The 26,810-nt window shown below is 39.4% G+C and overlaps 1 protein-coding gene across 2 annotated transcripts in view; it reads right to left on the minus strand.

Annotated features, from left to right (window-relative positions):
* Nucleotides 1-25,405, minus strand: part of pbx1b (pre-B-cell leukemia homeobox 1b) — a 55,880-nt gene extending 30,475 nt beyond the window's left edge. The window contains exons 1-2 of one of the 2 annotated variants that reach the window (XM_026305043.2): nt 24,712-25,405; nt 23,616-23,689 (exon numbers count right to left, since the gene is read on the minus strand). In XM_026305043.2, coding sequence (XP_026160828.1) covers nt 23,616-23,689; nt 24,712-24,899 — 262 coding nt within the window. In that variant the 5' untranslated portion in view covers nt 24,900-25,405. The remainder of the gene's footprint in view (nt 1-23,615; nt 23,690-24,711) is intronic. The other variant, XM_026305044.2, reaches the window with a different exon arrangement.
* Nucleotides 25,406-26,810: the final 1,405 nt, after the last annotated feature.

Below are 26,810 nucleotides of genomic sequence, written 5' to 3' on the forward strand. Positions count from 1 at the left end.
GGAATTATACATAATTTTTGTTCAAAAAAGCTTTTTTTAGATTTTGACATCTTTAAGCCAGCCTTAATTATTTTTTTTCCACTGGGGGCAGCACAATAAGCTTTAAAAACACCACTGACTGCTACAAGCATATAAAGATGCTAAAGCAAATGTGCTAACAGTTATCAACAGCACTTGCACATACAACAGAGTATTATTAGCATTCATTTGGAGTTCTGTTTCACTCCTTTTCTCCTTTTAGCTGTGTTTTGGATTACACTGTCTCCTGAGAAAAATATCAGTTGCTGTTAAATGCTCCACTATGAAACTAAATTTGTCTGCTGTTTATTGGTGAAAATAACACTGATGAGAGCAGTGAGACTGAACCAAGGCAGTAAAATTATGGGCTCTAAAATCCAAAACTGTGATCTAAAAGACACTAAAGCACTCCATAGAGGTGAGGGGGACTGGGTAGTCAGGTGATAAGCCTTAAGGTTGATCTGCTGTTTAAATTAAATTAAAACATAATCATAAGTGCAGCTTTAAGCATTTGACAAAGAGGAAGCAGTGATGTCCAAATTATGATAGTAAGTGCTTCCTCGGACTTTCATTATACTATTCTTCCAGGATACTTTGGGTGTATTGCAACTTAATCTTATTTTCATAGTTTTGACTACTACTCTTATTGATAATGCTAACTTGTACTCATCAAATTAATTGCTTAGATGTGAATCTAACAAAAAAAGCATCATCTTTAGTATCACACCATACTAATCATATGATCTGTAATTAATGAGGGATACTTTGAGACAAAAATAATTAGGTTATTTGATAGTGAAAGTAATTATTAGTTGCTATCCAAGTGTTTTCATAACCATTCAAAACAGTAGGCAAAACTAAGCTGTAATAAGCCAGAGTGATTCTTTAAAGTCATACATATTCATAGACATCCAAATCTAACCATAACACAAACAAACACAAAAAGAAAATGACTGTTATCATGTCAGACTTTGGTGTATATCAAAATTGTTGTTCAGTGTAAGAAACCTATACATTCACCTCTTCCATTGTAAGATACGAGCGGTAACAAGCAGCAGCTCCTGCGTTAATGAGGATTGAGGTTGAAACTGGGAGAAATTTAGACCCTCTACTTCTCTCTGTCTCCTCATATAAGCAGCAGGCTGCTCTTTCTGTTGGCAGAGCTGTGATCTGAATACCTCTGCCTTCATAAAAGATTCAGGCCTTATTGACTTCCTACTTTGGTTTCCCCGCAGAGCCTACCTCCCCGGCTCTTTTTAAATTCTGCTCTTGTGGCTGGGGATGCACACCTGCCTCAGAAATCTCCAGCTTAACCCGGAGCTTTTATAGTCTTCCCCCAACCACACCTAGAACATATCATTCTCTGTGCATGAAATATATGTTCCAGCTCAGTGTATTGTTAGAATATGAATCTAAAAATAAAAATAAAATTTGGTGTATCTGACAAACTGAAATAATAAACATCGAAGAGGTTGTTCTGCACCATTGTATTGTGAAATTTACTAATCACTCAGCTGTACTGACTTACAGGGTCAGTTGGGGATTATTGGCATTATAAAATGCCATATCACATCTGTTATGCTAAATATTGATATATCATGTTCTTTTTATATCGGCATCTGTTACCTGCTCTTTACTGCACATCATTACCAACTGACTGCAGCATTAAAACCACACAGCCTGAACTCATCTGTCTCTCTATACAATATTTCACACAGAACCTACACAACAGGGCACAAAGTCTAATAATTTTTCATTTTATATACTTCCCGCAGATTTCTAAGTCTTGTCCAATAAAGTTTTAAATGTCATGAAGGGCCTATAATATAGATGGTATAAACCAGAGCCAAGAAAACCATACAGTCCTCCGTCCCTTATCTTTTTATCCAATAAAGTTTTATATCTTTGTATCAACTATAAAATGGTTTGGAAACTGTCAACAAGGGGATAATTGCCCAACTTTATAGTTATGGTGATATGTCCCAATGGGCTCATTTCTCTCTTCTGACAGTAAATGAGAAAAGTTTATAATATACAATGTAGTCAATAAGCCTGTATAGGCTGAATTATTCAAATTATATTATATTAAAATATATTTTGTTTGTGTCTTATTAGAAATCTTTCATTTAACTGAAAACAAACAAAAATCCATCATGATCTATAAAATCAGGATTTAACCTCACACTGAAGCTTGCATAAAAAAGTATGGGATACCCATAAAGAAGTGTGAATTCTTGTCCTCTACAAGCAGCATTAGCCTTCTGCCCAGGATTTCCAAGTTGCGACAGACTGATCAAACAAACAAAAGCAGACCAGCATCTCCAAGGCGCAGCATTTCACACTTGGGTAGAGGCAGAGGACAGGCCTGTAATGACACACAGTCCCCCCAGTCACCTAAAATGAACACACAGCGCTGGAAATAGACCGGAAACTCTGCCTCCATGCGGGCCAGAAACCTGGTGATGCTTGCCTGCTTGTTGCCTGCCAAACAAATCCTACCACTGCAGAGAGAGAGAAACCCCCAACTATGTCTCAATCATAAAAACCAAACATGATCGAAGCATGTTATTCACTGAGTTTTAATGCTGACACTGTCACTCAGTGAAGTGCACATACTGCAGCACACTTAAGTCATCTGTCCAGTGATGTGTGATAACACTGTAGATGGCACGAGGCCCATACTCAGATTTCCTGTCTGTGTAGTGCACAGCTACCAACAAAACACTGTACTCACTGTGCAACAAAACTCTCAACAAAACCCAGACAGTGTTTCTGTTGTGGTGACTTTGCCTCCATACAAAATCCTATATAAGATGTAAAATTTACAGGTAACAGCAATTCATACAACCCAGTAAGCATTAACATTGGGTATTGAAATGGTACCCTACTACCCCACTTTTGATGCAAATACTACAGCAAAACTTTTTTTCAGTACCTTCATGTTCAAGTGTAACTAAACCCTGGAAAATGTTTTTTAAGGAAGATGTCAAAGAACTCAAGTAGCAACAAGGATCCATCCATCCATCCATCCATCCATCCATCCATCCATCCATCCATCCATCCATCCATCCATCCATCCATCCATCATCTATACCCATTTATTCCTAATCAGGGTCACGAGGATCTGCTGGAGCCTATCCCAGCTCTCTTTCGAGTGAAAGGCAGGGGTACACCCTGGACAGGTCACCAGTCACACAGCCACACCGCACACTCACATTCATTCCTATCTGCAATTTAGAGTCACCAATCAACCTGACATGCATGTTTTTGGACTGTGGGAGGAAACTGGAGTAGCCGGAGTAAACCCAAGCAAGCACGGGGAGAACATGCAGAAGAACATGAGAACATGAAAGAATCCTTTGTAATAACTTATTAATCATTTCAGTTGATTTTTAAGCAAAAATACTATTCATTAATTCCAACTTCTTAATTGTAATGATTTACAGATTATTTTGCCTTATGTGATTACAAACTGAATATATTTACGTTTAACTGCTAGTCAGAGGAAACACTAGAAAAGGTGGGTCATAATGACTGCACAGTCCAATTGCAAGAATCAGACTGGATGTTACTGATCAGGAGATAGTCACACAGCTGAATGAGCCAGTGATAATGAAAAATAAATGATCAGGTAATACAACACTGACTTCAGTGCTCTGCCTATGCTTCAGAAGCCATACTTCCCCAATGACAACATCTAAATACAAAATGTTGTACAACCATTCTGTCTTTAAAAATAATTTAAGCACAGTATGTTTTTTTCTCATTTACTTTGCTCTATGGACACATTTTGGTTGGTACCAAACAAAGTACCCAAAAAATCTTCAGTTTCAACAGCGAGCCCTCATAAGAACTTATTTTTAGGATTTAGATTTGAATCACTACTGCCTTCTTTTCTATACATTTAACATGACTCATAGTGTAGGTCATTTATATAGTATTAATACTGAGTGCTTTCATATTGATTGTGCTTCCTTGCCAGTGAAAGCAGCATGGCTGGTCTGCTACTTGGAGACAGGCCATTTCATACATAAAGAAACTCACCTGTGCCTTCTTGCAAAGACTACTGAATTCTACCTTCCAAAATGGATTCCCCCCTCCGGCACTAAATTCCCTGGCTTCCACCAGTCTACTATGACAAAGGGAGTAAAGGCAAGGAGCACTGGGGTTAAGACTCCAGTCTCCTAATGAGCTTCTCTGTTCCAGTATGTTGCATAAAGCCATTACCTCCCAGCACATTACCTCATTCATTTCTTATATGTGGATAGCTTGCCTCTCCCAAGAGTATGGCATTTCAGACACGGATCATGGTATACTGTATGAACACATGCACTTGTATAGTCTTACAGTAAGAGTCTATAATGTTTCTATTTCACATAGCTACTGAGTTGACCCTGAGATATCAAACAAACAAAAAGGAAAAAAGAAGCTCTACTGGCAGGAGCTATATTATTCAGAGAAAAGACAGAGAGAAAAGCTGAAAGAGAGAAGCAAAGAAAATGTCCCCCCTTGCAGTAGTATTATCTCAGTATGTGGCAACTATTGCAGTGTAGGATGAAAGCTGCAGGTGGTAGTGAGGTCCACTGTGCCTCAAGCTAATCATCCAAGAAGATGGTTTCCCCAGATTCCGGAGCAATTTGCTTGACACTTAAGTACAGTAGATTCTTAAATAAATTTGGGAGTTCAAGTCACAAATTATAGCATGAAAAAATAAAAGTCAGTTGCCAAGACAATAGAGTTGCCAAGAAAAATGCATCTGGGGCAATACATTACTCCCCATAAGGAGGCAAGGCAAGGCAAATTTATTTGTGTAGCACCATTCATACACTACACAATTCAAAGTGCTTTACAAGGCATATAATTACATTAAAAGTATGGAAAAGAGCATTTAAAAACAAAGACATTTAAAATAAAATAAATTTAAATCAAATAAAGTAAATTAAATAATACCTCATATGGTCAATTCTGAATAATGTACCATTCCATGCCACTTTATTGCACTTGAAACTATTTACTGTGCAGCTTTAAAATCAGTTAAACTACTGTCAAAGAAACTCAACATTTCCTGGAGTTGTTTCACAATAAATCCTACCACAATAAATCCAGCTTCTGATCTGCTGGAGGTCATTTAAGGTATGTAAGGTATGTAAACAGAAAATCAAGTGTCATTGACAGTAGCCGCAATTTAATATAAGCAACTGGAATTTCGATTTTAATGTAACATATCTGCGCAGGGTTGTGTTTTAGAGACCGCAGTTTAAGCGCAATAAAAATACTTTTCTATTGTTTGCTTGTTTGTTTGTTTGCTTTTTGCTGTCAGTAAATCTCACACACTTCTCACAACACTTCGCTCTCATTGCAACTCATGATGATTTGGTAAGTTTTGATATTAAGGAATAAAATGACCAGCAGGGCACGTATTTACCTTTAACTAAAATGAACACAAATGAATCTTTGCATAGCATCCTTCAAATTTCTATTCACAATAATGTGGATAACAACTGAGCAAATCACAGACATTACTAGTTTTCATGTAACAAACCACTTTACAGAGTGTTGATGCTGAATAAATCTTGTCAACCATCAATCAGGTCACACTAATCCTCTGTCTTTCCCCAGAGAATATTTATGCCTGTGGAAAAATAAAAGAAATTAAAGTGACAACAGTCTCTGTTTACAGCAGCTTCATGTGCACCACAAACTGAGGGCATTCATGTTAGCACGCATTTTCAGAAGGATTTATTCAAATTCACCGACACCTTAGTTGGCAATCGGTTGGGCCTTAATTTCAGCTCTATGTCAGAACACTTTACTTTGTAACCATAAATCAACAGTAAGCCCAGAAACAATGGACCTATTTCTCATTCCACTCAACATAGGGAGACTGTGACTCGGAATAAAGTACTCAATATGGCATGAGTGTTTACATGTTTATCAATATTTAATCTGAGTTAAAGACAGCTACAATTCACAGAGACAATTGATGGAGTTTATACTGTATGGAGTACCGTTGTTATAAGTCAAAACAATTGGTGGAGTTTGCATGATTTCTTTGGCACTTACATGAAAAAATAAACAATGACATCCAATCAAGACCAAATTGGATTCTGTACCCTGAGCCTGTATGCCATAACTAAATCTTCTTACTTTACAAGTGATGATGAGAGTAACATGAGATCCTGCCTTGTGTTTACTAGATTCATCACTCATTTCTCCCACTTCTATGGCAACCAGCGCAGAGCACGCTGATGTCTGTTGTTGATGTGATTGTTTGTCAGACTGAGTCAATATGTAACGTTTCAATTCGAGCCATTTGGACTTAGTTAGAGCTCCGACCACAGCCCTCACACATCAATCAAAGCAAACATTGTGAGCAAATGTGTCCCCTTTTATAATTGGATGCAGCTCTTCTTTCTATCACACAGCGACAGTGTATGCAGTGCTAGAAAACTGTAATGCAACCCGCAGTAAATCATTCTGTTTGAAGAGGGAATGTCTGCAATATGAAATCCATATGAATGTTTCAAAACCTCCTCCAAGTTTCCATTAAAAAAGAATCTTCTAATAAATTGCCATAGAAAATTGTCACCATCTTTCTCTTCCTTCAGGGGAGGAATGTGAAGCTTGGCTAGACTACTGTCCTCTGGATGTGGCTTCCTTCTCTTGCAAAGGCTAAGTTAAAGCAGAGCATCAAAATCCTGGCTTTAATAATTGAAGGAGAGACTGCAGGGTACTCTGCTCAGGCCTTCTTGATGTGAGTCCTTAAAAGATGCATGGATGCCTCCCCAGAGGGAGATGGAAGGGCTTCATGGAGCCGAGGCTCTGCACACTTAAAGATTATGTGTGCATCTGCTAAAGCAAGATGACCAGAAAAATGCTCAGAGGACCATTATTCTCCACAGAGTGGTTTGAGGGATGAGCACCAAGCTGATAAGATACTATCAATATTCATGCCTCTAAATCAATTATATCCCCATGTACTTCAAATGCAAATCATTTGGCAAGCGAGATGTTTTAAGAGTGACTCTGCAGACTGCAATAATTGAATGCAGGATATACAAAGCTAGGTAAACAAGCACTTAGACACAGATTTAGTTTTAGCGGAAGAACGATAAGGATTCCAGTAAACATAAATGTGTCAGCTGTTTACAGCAACCATATTCAGAGGTTTCTAGTTAACTCCCGACTGGAGCTCAGGCTGTGCCTTTAAAATGCAATCTCTGACTCAGATGTATCGCTTTCTCCTCACCCGCCATTAAGACTAGGGCCTAAATTATTGATCCCCTGCCTTCATCAGCATAGCAGTCACGTCCAAGCACAGGGGATCTAACTCCGGCTGTGTCCCCACGCTCCAGCCACTGAAATAATTAGGAGGAGTTCTCATTAAGGGAGAATGAAAGGTTGAGAAAGAGAGGAGGGGAGAGCAGCCTGAGGGGCATTCTGGGTGTTTAATATCTTCCCCAGGGTCTTGAGATCAGTCTGTTCAAATCCTGGGGCGAAGTCTAAAGACGACAGGCCGTGCCTTAGGAAAACACACACACCGTGTGGACAACACAAAAAATACATCAAGACATCAAGAGAGAGGAATAGTGCATAAATAAAGACACTATCCTGTGCAGCCAAATTAATAATAAATTGTTAGGATTGGGATCAATAGTTTCAGCAAATAACCTTAGTTGTATAAATAAGTAAAGAAAGTGTATCATAGATGCAGTATGTTTAGCAGATGTAGTGGAGCAGTCCCTGCTCAGCTTGTTTTATTTTAGCTGCTGAGAGAATCCACAGGGCTTTGGTGCCCCAAAGTACTTTCCTTCTTAACGCTTAGTGAATCATACAGCCTAAAATCCTACTCTGTGTCTGGATGTGTGCTTGTGTACATGTGTCTGAGCTGTACACAGACTGCAAAATGTTGACTGAACAGAAATGTTGAAAGTCAAATAAAAATGAAGAAATTGACAATGGCAGTATAATGAATATTTGATTTGTAACTATTTATAGAAGCTGTTTTAGAATGCAGCTACCACAAATAACAATATACTATAAGTGCCAAAACTGCACAGAAGCAGCAAACACACCTTTGATTTAAGTCAGTCCAAGACTCATAACTAAATTAGACCCAAGAGCCAGCAATATGGAGATTTCCTCATTCATTTTTCAAGATATTTTCAAGTGCACTACAAAGAAATTGCATTGTCATGTCTCTGTAGAAAGAAACACTGAGCAGGGCTCGTAAACTAAGTTTGCAAAGGAACCAACTGAGAAATTTGCATGCTACAGTTACATTTGTGCCAAAATGGCTTTTGAAACGACTAGTGAAGTCCATGAATCTTTTTGTCACATTGTGCTTTCACTGTCGGCTCGCCTCATGCTGCGACTCCTGAGCTTTCTAAGTAGCTCAGTGTCGAGGCCACACCCCTCGTTAGTGGGGAGGGTTCATTATGCAAATGATCCTGCTGGAGCGGTATCAACGAGGCGCACGCTCCGTTATCATTTTCTGCCGCCGGGGTTCTTCTTCTCCCCGATCGCTCATACGGAATCATGGCCTAATAGCATCCCATTAACATAATTGCCAGCACAACTAGTGTTCCGTGTCTCAGAGCCACTCTGCTGCTCTGCCAGCTGAAAAAGAGAGAAGGGGATGGTTGAGCGTGAGGATGAGGGGGTGTAGAAAAAAAATTTAATTAAGCCAACACATTGGCCACTCCCTCCCACAGTAAATGTCTGTTTTTTATTTATTTTATTTTTTTTTTAGGAGAGGGCAGGCTTTTTGTTTTCAAGAGACCTTGAAAGTCTCCCTGTGCTCCTGAGAAGCAGGCAAGGTGCTCAATATTCCACTGATGAGCTCACAGCAGACGCCAGAATCATGTCATGAACCAGTCTGCCAGGCAAAATAAAATCCCCATTATTTTTAAATTAATCCTTAATTAAAATATATTACAGCACAGATTCCGCAAATCTCTCCTAATGTGAAGATGCGGCCCAATCAAGCATATTTACACATCTTTAATTAATGCAGCACATTCTTATAGTTTAACAAGCCATGGACTTTTGAGAGCCAAGATTGTCCAAAACACAGGAGCAACTGTGGAGAATACAAAGATACTTGGAAGGTAGCTCTTTACACACTCCCACAAGACAACAAAGTGACACTGTGGTCCACTAAAGACATGCAGCACGAATTCTTTGTAGCTGTGGGCCAGCGGCTGTACAGTCATTCAGTCCATTAAGGCACTGCAGCATCAGCTACAGCAGTGAGGGAAAATAGTTGCAGCAGTGAGCCATAATCATGTGCTGTGCTCCTCCTGCATCCTGCCATTACCACACCCCCAGCTTTCCTCTTTGCACAGCCACCCATGTTGCTCTGATGAATTGATTGACACCATTTTCCATCTTCCAGTGATGTCAAAGAAAGAGAGAGAGCCACACAGGGAGCCCTGCTCCTCTGACACTCTGGCAGTTGCAGTGTTATGGTCACTCCTGAAGGGTCTCTACTGGAATACAGACATATACTCTATAGCAAAATATGGCCTTACTTAAACTTAATATACAGTTTGTAAAATCATAAAACAGACCAAAAAAAAAATTACTAAATGAAAATAATACCAGATTCATTCACTGAACATTTCCTATAAACATAAAGACTCATCATCATAAGAAATCTGCTTTCCCACTGCAGCCTCACAGCTCAATAACATGTCTTGCCTCGTTACGCTTATCACAATGACAACTAAATAAGCACAATTAGCAGCCCAGGCATCCTCATTGCTGTTGATTTCATTCCCCAAATTATACCACAGATCCCAAATGTTAAAAGCAACAATTCCTCAACAAGGAATGATAATTACACTGGTCACAAACCAAAAGGAAGGTTAAAGGAGCATGCTGACATCAGAAACATCTCTGGTGTTACAGGATCGAACTAATTTCTAGAGCAGAGAGGTGTCTGTTTTGACGTTTCTGAAATTTAAAGCTTTAAAGTTTGTTTTGTTCATTTGTTCAGGTAATCAACACACTCCTAATCCTAGTCACTTAAAACAAACTGTTGCCATAAACACAATACATATTGTAACAAGAAAGCATACATGCAATCAAACAAACATACACACATACATACTAGAGCAGTTCCTGTCTTTTTTCCCAAGCTGTTTTAATTTGACACCTTCAGCTGGGGTAACTAAGTGGGGAGTGAGGAGCCGCAGAGGAATTCATTAGGAGCGCCACTGCAGGGTCCTGGCTCGGAGCGTTAATGACATTGGAGGATAGGGAAACGAGACAGCCCAGACACAAAATGAAATAAACATGAGAACTGTCAGTTCTGACAGCACCAGCAAAAGGGACAGAGTCATTTGGGCCAGAGACCTTCAGCACATAAGATCAGACCAGACGGCTTATGGACCAAAACAATATTAGTGCAGGAGCATAATCATCCTTACCAGGGCCTTAGATTCATACTGACAGACACTATGTGTGTGCGCGCACGCTGGCATTGATCTTTCTGGCTTCACTCTTCATATCATTAAAAATATCCATCACTTGGCACTGCTGCAGCATTCAGATACACGACTGCAATTAAATTATTAATGTCACAGCACCCCCACCTCCATACAAACTGCGCTCTTAATGTGGCTGCTGAAAGACATTAAAAATACAGCAATCTTTGTCTGGCTTCAACGTGGATCAATTTAGATGACTACAAAAATAACACGGGAGAAAACAGGGATGCTAGCCACTCAGTATCAAGACACAGGGACAAGAGAGAGAAAGGAGTATTTGGCTTTCACTATTTCATGTCATTTCTTCAAATGAAAATGTCATGCACGTGAATGGAGAACTTCTGTAGAATATGAATAAATTCACTTCTAAAATGATGGGCACTTTGCATCTTTACAAAGCACGCTGCAAAGTGAAGTTTTTAAAGATGTGTTGTGAATTGAGCTTTACAAATGGTCATCAATGCCTCTTATCCAAACACCCAACTTTGTTTTCCATTGGCATGGTATACTGTAGACATATGCCATTACATGGTCTCACCATGCTGAAGATTAGAGACATCATTTTTAAATGCCTCACTACATGTATCTGATCAACCCTTTAGCTGTTATAGCCTTACTTGACCTGTTATGACCTGTTGCTGATGGCTAATGCTAGCTAACATTAGAAAACTTCACACATAATTTGTCACTAACTGCCTTAACGTAATGAATCATTTTTACTTTTATTATTCATGTTTTAGCATTCACCAATAAGTCATGACTATTGTGGAAAAAAAATTGTCCCTGGACATATCAAAAAAAAAAAAAAAAAAAAAAAGTGTGGCCGCAGCTGTAGTTCCATTACACTGTATTTGTCTTAAATGCGTGCTGGACAATTTTCAGTAGAATTAGAATGCAGTCAGAATTTAAGTTAGATTCCTCCATGACTGCTTTTGTGCAATTAGAAAAAGAGTGTTGTCAATTAAAAGACATGGACTGTATACAAAGAAACAACAATGCATACAAAGGACCAAGTAATTCTTCATGAGCAAGGCTGAGTATTTTCTGAGTTTGTAAGGAATGAGAGCCTTTCATCCCTGTTCCTCAAAGGACACAATAAAGCTGTCAGTCAGTGTGTCAGTCAGTTAGGATGCAGCCCCCATCTGTAATGCTCTTGGACTAGGACAGTCTCCTCTAGTGGATTCTCCATATCTCTTTCACACGCCGGTGGAGCTTCAGTCTCCTGCGATATGGTGACTGTGATTGGGTGGCACAGATGACCCTTCTTTCCAAGTTGCTCAGCTTCAAATATGTGACTCCATGTTAGCAGGCATCTGTCTGGGCGAGCGTCGGGGAGCTGGGGTTAGGGAGGGGCGGGGGTTTGCAGTGGGTTGCTGACACCTGTCTCTCCTAGGAAGAGCCCGCCTTTGTGACGTGGTAGCCCGGGCTGGCTGTCGGGACAGGCCCAAGACAGATATGACAGGGCCGCTGACAAGGGCCAGGCTGCACGCTGGGAGCAACACTGCAGTCCAACACAAACAAGACTTCTGCTCTTTTCACTAGGCCTGCAGTGAGACTCACAGCTAGCAGCTGAGATGCCTCAGTCAGGGAGTGCTGAAAGCAACGCTGTGAGCCACTGGCCTCTCAACAATGCAATCACTGTTGCATGAATGGACCTCCAAAACACAAATGCAGAAAATCAAATGCAGCTCTAACTGTATGTTAGCAGAAAAAGGCTCCATGCTTCCCTCAGACTTCAAACACAGCAGACACAAGCGTGTTCTCCTCTGTGCCGGATCTGTTCATTATGTCGACCTCTCTTGGCACACTAATATTCTGAGCCCCACTCCAAAGACTCCTAATTGTTATCGGGTCTGCGTTGAGACAGTCTGAGCAGAAAGTCGGTGATAAGAACTTCCCCGGAGCTGTTGAGGCTTCTCACAAATAGCAGCAGAAGCCAACACATTATGGGTGTCTAGGTACAGTGGGAGGGTGTGGAGGCATGAGCAGTGTAACTCTGCTTGCTCTCTGACCACTGTTAGAACAATATGACAAATTGGCCTAGTTTTCCTTTTAATTAATCATACCTTGCTGACAGCTACCTGTGCCATACACATCATCATTAGGCAAGAAGAGAGGAAGCCCCAGCCACATATGATAAGAGAGGAGGATACACCTCATTAACTAATTTTCCTCCATTTATTTTTTTACAGCAACAGAAATCACAGAAAGAGTACTTACACCTCTATCTGACTTTATAGCCAGATTTCTGTGAGCTGACTTTCCATGTTTTACAGAACTGTGTAAGGATAAGGTTGGTCAGTGTGGCAAGATATATTGCGATATATTGTTTATAGCACTGGTCTAATACAACTGATTTATCTTGACTCTCAGTATATTAAACCACCTGGGGCAATGCTGAAGGTAAATGAGCAGGACTGTTTTATGGCAATATTGAATTTTTATATAATTTCGACAGCAATAAGATGAAGTACCTTGACTTGTCAGGTCCTTTCGACTGACCACAATCAGATATTTGGGACTGATCATTTCAATACAGCTTCTCTATTGATTTTTTTAGAATATTTATTGCAGTGCAATTCAGTATAAACTGGCATTGGATAACTTCATCCATATTATGCAATCCTAAAAGTTTCATAACAATATTAAACAATATTGAAATGCAAGTAAAAGTTCTCTTTAGGTTTATTGCATTTTTAATACAGCCTGGGTTTTGTTTTAAAAGCGTTCGTCAGTATTGCTAAGAATAAAAACATTGCACTTATCAAGTGCTTATATCTGTTACATATGGTAACATCACTAAAAAGAAACCAGACAGGCTGATAAAAACAATCCATGTTTTAGAGAAACATCAGGTTAACTAAATCTATTTCAAAAAGAAAAACAAAGGCAAAGAGCAACTTCAATCCATCCATTCATCAGCTTTACTGTTTATTGTGTAGCAGCCCCCGGGGCTAAAGCCAATCCCAGATGACATTGGGCAAGAGGTGGGGTACACCCAGGACAGGTTGCCAATTTATCCCAAGGCCTTTACTGCAATTTATAAACCAATTTTTTCATCTTAGCGTTTCATAATTACAGTAGGTGTGCTCCCATGCAATTTTCCAGTACAATGAGGGATTATTATTAGATACATTAGATTAGTACCATTTGATTATTTGGTAGTAGTGTCCAGTATCAAAGGACTTATTTTGGTGAGAATTATACTCCAGCTGATGGGAAAAAAATGGGTAACAAAAAAAAGACATCCAAGTTGTAATAAACTGAAATTATGCTTTGAAAAGCCTTTAACCCAAATCAGTTATTTGGCTTTAGCTTCGTTCAGCTTGACAGGATGAATATAATTACAGGGTTACACATGGTCTGCAGAATGATTCTCAGAAATGCCCATATGTGACAACAAAAGTCATTGTTCCACTTCCTCACTAAGAAATGATGCCGCCTCTTAGAACTTGGGAAGCCTGCGAATGATTGACAGCTCCATCTTTACAGGAGCCATCCAAAAAAATGCAGAAAGGAAGAGGCTATCCCTGCCCACTCAGCTGAACGCATTTGAACTCGAGAGATAAAAAATAAATAAAGGCAAAATCAACTGTCTTAAAGACAAACACCTCTCTCAGATTCGGCATTATGTTCAGAAATGTTGATCTAAGGCAACTTCTGATAGAATTTATTGTTTATCACAGCTAGTCCAAGGTTTTACCTTCTATAGGCTTTTTAACTGTTCATGTGTTAATGTTTACTTAAACATAAACAAAGATATAAAACAATAATAACCAACTTCTTATAAACAAAAAACACCTCATTACTTGATAGTCACAAAGAAACATACTGGAAATTTGTATCGTTTATATTTGCAAAGAAAAGATTATATTTGAGGTGAGACTTATGGAAATCGTCTAAAACATAAAAAAGGCTAGTAGGGTAATAGCCTACCTAAACTCATACAAATAAGTGTTCCACAGCCTGTGCTGACATAGTTAAAAATGAAAAGAAATGTAGCAGTGTAAAATTCTCTACAAGCTGTTAATATTTCATGAGTAGCCATTCTGACACTGTCAGTATATACCTAATTTGTATGGTATGTAAGGAGAGAGAAAGAGAAAAGCTGAAGAAGGGAAGAAAAGGGGGAAAAGAGAGGCCAGTTAGAAGCGGAAGAAATAGAAGAAGATATAAGATAAAGGTGGAAAAGCAAGACTTCGGCATGTACAGAGCAGGCTGACAGTGAATTTTTTGGAAGTCAGCATGCTACAAAGAACATTTGAAATGGGCCATTTAACAGCACTGTACTCCACTCCCAGCCGATGCCACCATTTGCATACTTCATATCAGATGAAGATGGATGGTGAAAATCAATGTCACTGAGATGAGTGTTTTATCAAGGTTACGCTATCCTCCAAACTCCTAAAACCTCTTTATCTCATCTCTGTTGTCAGAATATTAACTTACCATCACAATCCCTTTACAGCAGAGCCATGAGCAATGGGAATTTATCAGCAGGAATAGCAATGACAGGCTTTTAGAACTGCAAGTAATGACTGTTTTCTAAATAATCATGCTTTTTTTCATTTACTGATTAATTGATAGAATCTATAGTGTCAGAAATCTAAAACAAAAATTCCAGTCCAGGGGGATGCTTTTAAATTGCTATTGTCTGGCCATCAGTGCACAAAAACTTGCAGTATTACAAAGAAATGCAAATCCTTGTATTTGAAAAGTTGGAACTTAACTAAATGATTTTTTGTCCATTCATGAAGGTAATTAATTAATTTCCCTATCATTTAGGCACTTCTGGCATTACAAGGTTTGATCCAAAGCATGTCATTGTTAGAAAAAGATAAAACCTTCCATTATTACAATCTCCATCTGTCCAATGTCTCTAATCCAATCAAAGGCAAATTCTCATTCATTTAGTGCGACTGAAAACAAAACTAATTTTATATCAAATATATTATATTTATTGTCATTTTCCATATTGTTTTATTATTATGTTGGCAGAACTGTTTGATTTCTGCTTGGATGGAGCAGTGACCCCCTTAAGAAGTATTAGTGTGCCCATTTCACCACCTCCAAGGCAATCATTGTTCAAACATTGTTCAAGTCAGAACCCACCTCTGCAGTCTGTGTTTAGTGAAACATCATTATACCACTCTTCCTGTCAGGCTACAGAATCCTTCCCTTTCGCTGCATGATTTAACTACTGGTTCCTCATTATGGAGGTGAGGTCTGAAATTCCATTTCAAGCCTTTGTGACTCCCACCTTTACTTCAGTCCACTAGTCATAAAAATGTCATGGCAGCTATAGAGCACACAGGCCACACTAAGATCTAACAGGAATAGCACATTCAGGGCTAATCCAACAGGGCAGATACAGCCAGTGGTCACAGTATGGAGGCTGGTAAGGAATCTCTGCATATGACTTTCCACAAACTCACCCATTCCAACCTCCTTGAAATCAGTCCGAAAGTGACTTCAACCAAGAGCACATCCTGTGTTACACTCTCCTGGTGTAATGTTGCACCACAGAAAGAAAATGACAGACCATTTATAAAACAGGAAGAGGAGCTAACTACAGTAAGCATATGCTATTTTTGGAGAAGGATGTCTGCAAATAACAAAGAGCTGTCAACATCTAACAGGTCCACAGTGAAAAAGAATCACTTAAAAATAAATGAAAGGATATGTTACTGCAGAGAAACTCCAAGTTTTGTATTTGTGATCCCACCTGCTGTGACCCCTGCTGATGCTGCAGACGATCACACTCCCCCCTTTAGACTCTCCACCATGTCACTGGTGTCTAGGCTGGGAAGGCGTCCAAAGCCACGATATATTTCTGCTATGGAACATTTGTTTCCATTGAGGGGGGCACAGGGCCCCAACATGCTCCTTCTACATTTTTCTGTCTAGCCACATTGCATGACAGTTTATTTTAGGAAGCGCAGGTTGGCACCTGAGACACAAAGCTGACAAAGCACTCTGTGTCACTTCAATGAGGCCAGTTGGTTCCATGACAATGCTTCTGGCCATGCAATCCTACAAGATGGACAACACTGCGCTGCATATATTGGCAAAGTAGGAAAAGAGGCACCAGCTGTTTGCACAGTTTCCTCTTCAGAAGGGAATAAAGCAACACACAAACTCTAATTGCACGACTGCTGCAGGATGGAGCCCGCATAAGATCACTGGACATTAATAAAATCTGAATTGCTGTGATGGACTGTTTGCCAGTTCGGGGTGTTTCCCTGGCTTCCACTCAATGCATGCAGGGAAAAGATCCAGCACATCCAGCTCTCTAAATAGTAACAAGTGAGTAAGACAATAGCTGGATGAATGAAAATCTGAATGATCCCACACACACACACACACACACACACACACACACACACACACACACACACACACACACTTTGTAAATCATTTCAGAATCTTAAATTACAAGATAGGGCAAACTTTTTTTAAATCTGTGGGAAAAAGTACTAATACAAGCATACATGTCATGGTAATAAATGAAACACAAACGTAGATATTCTGTAAACAGTCAGAGTTAATGTGACTTGGGAATGCAGTCATTTTTTTCTATAAGAATTGTGTAAATATATTTAGTGTACAGTTACATTATAGAGACACTGTTTAATTTTAGACATGCTTCTTAATAATCGCCCCTCTGAGTGTGTTTTTATAGGAGCTGGTGGAATGACAAAGAGATGAGTAGCAGCAGTGGAACTGAGGCCTGCATTAGCTTGGCCAATTATGAGTCTTCATGGAATGCTTATTGTTCCTCTGTGAGGTTGGCTGCTTGTGAAGCTGAGAGAAAAGTCAGCATATCTGTGGATGCCACTGCTGCCAGTCATTGCAATCAAAAGCAAACATATGAGACACAACTGATATGCATTGGCACTGCAATTATTGTGTAATTATAGGATAAAGCATGCAGTTGCTCAGAAGATGCTATGGCCTTTTTGCAGTTTCCCAGTAGAGAGAAATCTAAAATGCTACTTTCCCAAAAATGTAGTGTTATATAAATATACTACTTGACATACACATGCACTTAAGCCTGAAGGACTGAACAGTGAACGCATATCCTGTTTCCCATAATGCAGTGACTGAGTGCAGATAAGATTACTGACTGGAATGACTGCTTCAAAAACACACATGGACAAATACCTGTGTGCACATACCCCCACATACGCAAACACACACACACACACATACTCGTACTGTAAAGTGATGGAGCAACTGCTTTGCTGTGTTAAATATCAGATGCAAATGAAAAGAGAAAATCTATCATGACTCTAATGTGGTCTGATAGGAGGGGGCGCACTCTACTCTGAGGAGCTGAGCGGTGTGAGGAGGGTGATGTATGGAGAAGCTGGATGAGAGGTGAAAAGCGTAGCGAGACGGACGAAGGGAGGGTTGGATTGCTGGAAGGGAAGGGAGGGGGGCACATAGTCCTGCCAGACTCCTGAGAGCCCAGGGCAAAAGTGGAATAAATGTTGATTAGTGTTGATTTTGTCCAACGAGCACCCGACAACTGACAGTGGGACTAAGCTGCATCGAAAGGGAACCATTAATCTTGGTCTGGTTTAAGTAGTGTATATTAATTTGTGTCATTTCCACTACGTTGAGAGAGCCTCTCTCTCCCTCTCTCCTTTCTTTCTCCCTCCCTCCAGTGTTTGAAAGCTGTGGCAGTCGAGCCTCTTTCGTACTGAACGTACAGTGGAAGCCTGGAGGTGGTGTCTGCAAGTAGCAGCAGGGGAGAGTGGAGGAAATGAGATTCCAAACACTACATTATAGAAAATGAACTCCTGGGGGGTTGGTATGGCAACCACATTCAAATGTGCCATTGCATGTTCAATTTAACGTGCATAACAAATTTGCAGGCTTGATTAAATTCGTAACATATTAAGGAGGCTGGTTTTAAAAAAAAAAAGGCAGACCAAACCTGCAGGGAATGAGATTGCAAAGAGAGCCTTGAATGAGGTAAATGGCAGAACAGTGATATTTAAGCAATCGTTTTTCAGCATCGAGCACAGGAGTCGGCATTCAGGTAAACGGCCTGTGCTCTTTAACAAGTCTGTTTGGATCTTGCCTTCATTCTGTAATCTCCACACTGGCAGGGCTGCTCTGAGCTAAATGTAATTTTTCAACAAACTGCATTCCAGTGGCCTTCAGCAGAGAGGAAAAAAATCATTTATCAGTGCAGGAAATTCTGAAATCAGTTTAAAATACATAAACAATATAGTGCTTGTGCTTCCTTTTCACAAAGATGAGAGGAGATTATCATGGTAGAGAATCATGTCCTAGAAAAAAATAGATCACTTTCCTCGTACATGTGATGTCAGTGTTAATTACTAAATCACAGCACAGTAAGATTCCTATAATTAAGCTCCTTAATATGATTAACATGTATCAATTAGGCCACTGACAACTTGCATAATGTATAATGTAACCACATTGTTCTATACTGTAATGGTATTAACACATCATTTACAATGCTGCCATTCACTGATGATTCTGTTACTATAATTCTGCATCAAATACAAAAAAAAAAAAAAAAAAATCAGTACATGCCTGGTTAATCAAAATACATTTTTCCCCAGTTGTCTAAATCCTTGGAGCAGAATTAGACTTCAGCTCTCTCTCTCTCTCTTTCTCTCAGTGGATGATTAAGCAGAGAGATTGAGGAAACAGCTGTGGCGGTGAGCTTGGCATTTCTCTCCCTCTGAATGCTGCTGTTTCAGCATCGAAGAGGAAGGATAAGACAGAAACAAAAGCTGCACGTATCAGAGTCGTCTCTGTGTCCGCTGAGAGCTGTGCACGAGCGGGGAGGCACAGCCCTGTGACACTGCGCTTGCTATCAGAGCAGACATCTACATCATCGTGTAATACAGGAGAAGGTAACTGTTGCTGCTCCTGCTCTACACTCGCAGTGACTCTCAACAAGCTTTACAAATGTTAATGCATGTATTCTTTAAGATGGATTTCTTTAATAGTGTTGTCACACCATCAGCTGACCTGAAAATGTGAGAGAAATTCCTTTTGTTCTGGATTTTGTTCTGCAGGTTATGGTTGCAACAAAAGATTAACTGGTTAGCATATCAATAATTCATAAGCTAATGGAAAAAATGCCAAACATTCACTAGTTCCACCTTTTTAAATTTTAAGATTTTTTGAAATATAATTTGGCATATGTGATAGCAAGCAAAAAAATTAAGTTACAATGATTAGTTATAATTTATTAATTGACATTTAACACAGATATTTTTCAAAATATTTTCCTAAGACAGTTTTGAAGCAAAGTGTCAAAAAATTGTCAAATGTAAGAAGTTTTTCTTGGTCTTGCATTATAATATATTGAATATTACTGGGTTTTGGATTGTTAGTCAGGCAAATAAAAAATAATTTGTAGATTTAATGGTAACAAAAAATATTTGTAGTTGCAGCTATATATTTGTTTAACCAACATCCCAAACCTAAGCTATAAAAGGCTTATAAATGATTAATCACTTATCAAAACTATTACTGATTCATTTTACTTCATCCGTTAACTCAGTTAATTGACTAATTGTCTCAGCACAGCACCAGACTGTGTTTCTCTTTAATGTTGGTGTTTAGACAGTGACATGCAGGGCTGAGCTCTGTAATACAAACAGGCAGATGCCAAGCTTCTGAATGGACTGACAAATCAATGTAGTGTAGGCTTCCACACACCTTTCATAATCAGACCTCTGGTTCATTTCATCCTGTCAAACTGCTCGGCTGCCCTCTGTAAAACACCCTATTTTCACCCTTCAAAAAATAACATTACATCACTCGGCTAGTCATTTTTATAAATAGAGGATCCCCTAGGCTTGAAACCTTACACTATACAAACACAGGCCACAAGAAAGCGGGTCTTTTGTTGAGGTTGAGAGGAAAAAAATTAAACAGCAAGTCAGAGCAGCCCATTTACTGAGCAGCTCAGCCAAGGAGTGGTTTTGTTTGACACTGGTGAAGATTTATGATGTTGGTAAAGTGTTTACAGAGGTCAAGGCAGCTCATTTTCTAAATCAGTTTGTCAAGCATTTGCTTATCTAAAGAAGCCTTACATCAATCACAAAAAACACTTACAGTGAAGACCCAGAGAGTCCACCTTAAAATTAAGTAACAGATAAATAGATCACACAATGTACCTGAATATCTATCTCATTTTATTTGATATCTCTATATTTCCAAGCCTGATAACTATAAGAATATAATTAGTGAAAGGTTAAAGTTTCATTGCCCAATAGCGGTGGAGTCAAATACTATGGATATGTTTCTGGGAAGTCTCTGTGAGAACGTCTCTTGCCAAAGGACACCGGCACTGATACAATGAGCACCAACACAGACAAACCCTAATTAATCTGTTTTATATAATGCATGCTTCGTCTCTTCTAAGGAATGTATTACACTACACACACACACACACACACACACACACAGACTCATGCATAAATTCTGAAAAACAGCATTCCTTTGAAGTAAGAAAGACAACCCAAATATGCCTGGAATGAAACCAGTTAAAGATGAAGCTGAAATGTGTCAAAAAAACAAGACACTGGTTTAAATAATGTGTTCCTTCCTTCTTTCCTCTTCTGTTTCTGCACTACTATGCTTGTTTATACTGGACAATATTTCTGGTGGCCATCCCTCACTTCATCCCAGTAAAAATACACAGAGTAGGTCAGAAGTTCAGGCCCTAGATCAACACTGGCATTGTGCCCTGCAGGTGCTGTCAGTTGTTCCAGGGACAGCCAGAGATGGAAAATACACACAAGCAAACAGCAGCTCTGCGGATACACACTGTCTTTCCACTCCGATGGTACTTGGGACAAAGTTACAGCGACTCAACTGCAGCTTAGAGAGTCACAAAAGGTGCTGGATTCTGTCGGTCTACACACACTGAAACATTTAAAGGTGGGAGTGGGCAAGTTTGGCTACTGGTACAAAAGGATGAGACAGACAATTGTTTCAGGTTGGTTTCATAGGTGACATAATTTTCACTGAAGTAATGACATTAACACAATTGAAAATCAGGCCTTTTGGGAAATGAATTACAGCTCAATTTGTCTATAAACTGTAAAAATGTATCATCCAAGTAAGTAATTTCAAGCAAAACTGCATTTATTTTTTCACTGTCAGCATTCTGTCAAAGTCTTAAAGTATGAAGCCAGCTGAATTCTTTCACTAATACAGCACCGACTTCAAAGCTACAAATATTAAGAAAATGTCAACTTTACAACTTCAAAAAATAAAACAGCTCCATACTTTGCATTGCACTGCCATAGCTATAACTACAATTGTAAAGGTTAAGAAAATCTAAAACAATTAAGTGAAAATTACAATACAATAAAAAAATTGTAATTGTTGAATTACAGAATGTTGTTAGCCATTTCAGTGTATCGTTTAATTAAATTTTAAAAGGGGACTGAACCACTAGAGGGAGCAACAAGCTGTTGCGTTCTTGAAAAAAATGAGTATGTCAGTTCATATTGATAATCAGTACAAAACTGCCATTTTTTATGGAGACATGAGAAAATAACACTTACATCTGGACTGTTTTGCCAGCGGTTTTTTTCAGTGGTAAGTGAAATAAAGATTTGAGACAGACTTTATATATATAAAGAACTATCACTCTTAACATTATAATCTATAGTAAATGTAAAATGTTTTTCTCCTAAACTTGAAATAAAGCTCACTGGATAAATTTAAAGTGTACAGAAACAAGACAAGCACCAGATCTCTCGGGTAAAGCTCCATAAGCTGCACTTTGTATTTATAGGTTGCCAGCTGAAAGAGACGAGGATGGTTGTACAAGCAGGAAGAGGTCCAAGTTACTTTGTACTTTCAGCAGAGCCGAACTTTGGATGAACTCCGAGAAGCACCAGGGAGTAAAACACTATGCATAACTGTGTCACTCCCTCTCCAAAAAAACCTACCAAGACAACAAAAAAGAAGAGCAAGCCAGCAGGCTTCAAAAGGCCCCCTGCTCTCTCCTGAGGCAGTGGCCGATTCAAGATAAACTGCCTGGCTGGGGGGTAGGCAGCGAGGTGAACTTCAATGAAAACATCCATGAAAGCACCAGGCGAGGGTGGGATCACAAACAATATAAACAGCACCAGTCAACACCACCACAACGGTCAAGTATGAACAAGTGCAACTTTGGAGACAATGAAAAGAATATCTTCTTCATCTCCCATCCATTCTGTCTGATTTCATGCACTAATGACTGTGAAACACACAAAGAGCACTGCTTCTTACAGTAAACAGGCATGCTTTTTGCAACTCAATATTTCAACATTGCAAGTTTTGCAGAGTCCTTCAGCACATCATTCTAAAAACATGAAAATAAAGCACAAGATACATGCCATCGGTCTGAAGTGCACTGCATTCTATCTGTGCCAATTTCAAAAATGTCACAGTGAAAATGATTTGAAAACTTGACTTACGCCTCCTATGTTACATTATTTCTCTCCTAGCAATTATTCTGCTGACATGCGCTCTCACAACTGCATTAATAGAGAGACACAATACAGAACAGAAAGAGATGTATTCACCAGACTTGACAGTTAACTCACAAGGGGAGACGTCAGTGTGCTTGTGACAATTTTGCTCAATACTCTCCATTATTTCACAATAGCATCAGAAAAGCTCATTCATATTTTGACACAATAATTGATAAGGACTGCTCAAGATAACTGTCCACAATTCCTATTGTGCAATAGTTAAATCGCGCAGACTTTATTGCTACAGGAGGAAACACGTCTTACATGTCAGTGAAATTTATATGGTGAAGTGTGTTGTGACTGAATATCCACCACCAGGTTCTCCAACGTGAATTTGAGTCTGAAGAGCAGATTACCCTTTCATGATAGAATACCCCACACGGAGCTGGTACAGTGCCTCTGTGGATTTTTTGCAGTTACATGTCCCATTAGTGAAAACTACTGTGTGCATTACTGTACTCATTTAACCTGCCTAAGGAGACTTCCAGTATGTCTTGTACACAGTATGGAGACAACAACAGTGGTGTATTTAGTGTACAAGTTCTCTTATTAGAGTGCAGACTTGATGTAAACTTACCTGTTTTTTCTTTGATTTCACACAACACGTTAAAAAGAGCTGGCTTCATTCTGTGACAGTTCAGAGCATGTTTCCTGAAACAGAAAAGTGGTTTCATAAGAAAACCACAGAAACATATATTATATGTAAAACCTATTCAACCTCTAAGGTTATTTATTCATTTAATTTATAATTTTATCTTTCACATTAACACTACACTGTACTTACAATATAAGAATTTTCAACTATATATGACACACACACACACACACACACAAAGATACACACATTTATATATCTTATTTAACACTAAAAGTGTTTATATATTTTCCACTGTTAACATGTTCACATATAAACACTTTAACACTGGCATTAATATGTATCTATATATATATATAGATACATATGTGTGTGTGTGTGTGTGTGTGTGTATGTATATGTATATACATATTATTGTCAGTGTTAAAGTATATATATATATATATATATATGATAATTTTATTGAGTTTTACCCATTGTTAAAATTGCAGAATTAAAAAAAAAAGTCTAACCAACTCGCTTACATTCTGCATATGTGTATATAAAATTGTTGTCACTCACTTTCAGCTTCATTATTATCACAATGATAGTTACAGAAAGTTGTACTGCATTATCCCACCACACTGTAAACCACTTAAAACTCAATAAATATATTTCATGTTTAAAAATACGACATCCTATCAGCTATATTTTCTGGTAACAAACAAATGCAGCCTGACAGCATGAAGGTAAAAATACTTTCTGTGGGCGACACGTTGGCATGTCACAGCAATAAACACAACATTCACGCACTTTATTTTGTCTTTGAGGCGCGTGGTTTCTCGAGTTATTTAAATGTGAACCTAACTAGTGGTTAAAAGGCACTGTCATTGTTGTTTTCCACTATTTTATCGGCTTTTGCACAATGCACTGCAATGCCCTTATCGCTCTATCTACCTTACACTCTATTCTACGTTTAGATTTTGAAATATATTTTATCCATTTCTCGTTGAGCTTCTTTTATAATTTTTTTTTTAATATAGTTTTCCACCGCTACCTAGTCCTGCCAGTGGGAGAAAGAGTCAGAGCACATATTTACCTGGCTTGAGCTTCATCCAGACTTTGATCCGTGATGGTCATAATTTGCTGTAAAATGTCTCCAATGTCCTGCTTTCTCCCGTCGCCGTCGGTTCCTCCGGTGCCTTCTTGCATATGCTGCGGCAGGCCGGGGTGCCCTGCCATGCCTACCCCCGTATGAGAGTGCATCAACCTCGGCTGCTCGTCCATCTCTTCTTCCCCTCTATCTAATTCTGTGTGGTGATATCGCTGCTGAAATCCTGTGAAAATACATAAAAGAAAAAAAAAACGACGGGGGAAATCCCGGCGACGCTTTAGTATTTGCGCTGCGCACCCGTATATTTTTTGTTTGTTTGTTTGTTTGTTTGTTTTTCTTCGCTGGGGTTTTTTGTGGATCTCGGCGAACAGATACGGGGTGTCGGAGAGAGAAAGCGGAGAAACGAGCACTCCTGCTCTGTGGCTGTCTCTCTGTCAGCTGGTCGGAGCTGAAAGTGAAATCTGATCTGAACTGCCGCTGCCTTCACTGGAGTAGGGTGTGCGTAAAAGAGAGAGGCTGCTGGTTTCTACTACAACCATGAACTAGGACTTGGTTTTCTTGTAATGTGGCGCAGTGATCCAAAACCCCCTCTTCCTGCCAAATTACAAAAAAAAAGTAGCTGTGAGAAATTAGAAGTGTGGGATTTATTTCACTCACTCCATCCTCTTGCTTTTGTCATGTACAGTACAGGCTGGGCAGGCGGCGGCATAGCAAAGAGCACGAGAGTCAGACTCCGCCTACGCGACATCATTGGGAATATAAGACCATTTAGCCCCACCTTGAGGTGCCTCTCATGAAACGTCGATCATTGGCCTGTAAAGGTGGGATGCAGAGAAGAAGCTGGGAGATGTGGCTGCAGACCTACAAGGAAGGAGGGGACGGCAAAGCGGTGATGTATCGAGACTGAACTCCAAATAAATAACAGCGGTTGACACAAGAGGTCTGCTTCAGTCTCTCCTTCTGACCTCAGCAGCAGCCCTGACTGCCTCCATGGGAAACCATTTCATTTCCATGTTGAGCCAAGATACAAGGTCCACCAATCAAAACTATTGGCCAGCACTCTAATTTGTTAAAATTATTAGTTGGATTAAGGATTTATGGCAAGAGGGGGGGGGGGGCAATGCACTGATGAAACATATAATGAAAAGCTATTTCATTTTGATGTGACATGACAGTGTAAACAGAATCCTCCAATCAAACATGCTTATTCCTTGCTGCTCTTGGGGTAAGTTGACTTTGTTCATTCATTTTCAGGTATGTTGCAGGGCTGTGCTTGGCTGACTCTGACAGGGTCTTCCTAATGTAAGGCGGTGACCCATGTTGCGCAGCCAAGCAGCAAGGCCCAAGTGTGTCTGGCCAGGCTGAAAAGTGCCCTTCAGGCCCAATGCTGCCTCACTGCCGCTGCTCCCCTCCACTACTGAGAGCCATTCAGAGGGAAGAGAGGAGGATGAGAAGGAGGGGCAAAAAAAAAAAAAAAAAAAAACTCCACTGTGGAACTAAAGTAAGAACAGTGCTGTGCATTGGCCTGGATGTATATGTACATGTGTAAACACTTAAGAGTGCCCCAGTGTTTTACTTAGAGCAGTTTAAAATAAAAGAGCAAGATGTCCGTGATTGCTACCTGTGACTTCATTTTCACTGCTATGAATTTTGTCGTAAAAATTTCACCGACTCTTGTAAACAGTGCTCATCTGAACCAATGGACTGTTCAGACGTTTCTCTTTACATACAGTGTTACTCACAAAACGCACTGTGTGTTTCATAGTGGTCTGACAAATATGCTGTATATGTTTCCGTCCTCATAGACAATTTTATTATCATTTTGATGCCTGTATTGTTTACACCCAGTCTGTACTTTTCCTAGCTTTACTGGCACATTGCATCAGTTCTTGACAAGTTATCACCACCCCTAGATTTGTGTAAACATGAAACTATAGGCAGGAATATGTATCACATCATTTTTGTGCTACCATGCATGTGCAACCTTGTGTGATGACACAAAATGGATGTCATGATAAAAACATCACTCCATCGCACTGCTAGTGATCAAAAATGCCAAACAATTGACGACTTTAAAAAGAGTT

The sequence above is a fragment of the Mastacembelus armatus genome, chromosome 4 (assembly GCF_900324485.2).
Source record: "Mastacembelus armatus chromosome 4, fMasArm1.2, whole genome shotgun sequence".
NCBI lineage: Eukaryota > Metazoa > Chordata > Actinopteri > Synbranchiformes > Mastacembelidae > Mastacembelus > Mastacembelus armatus.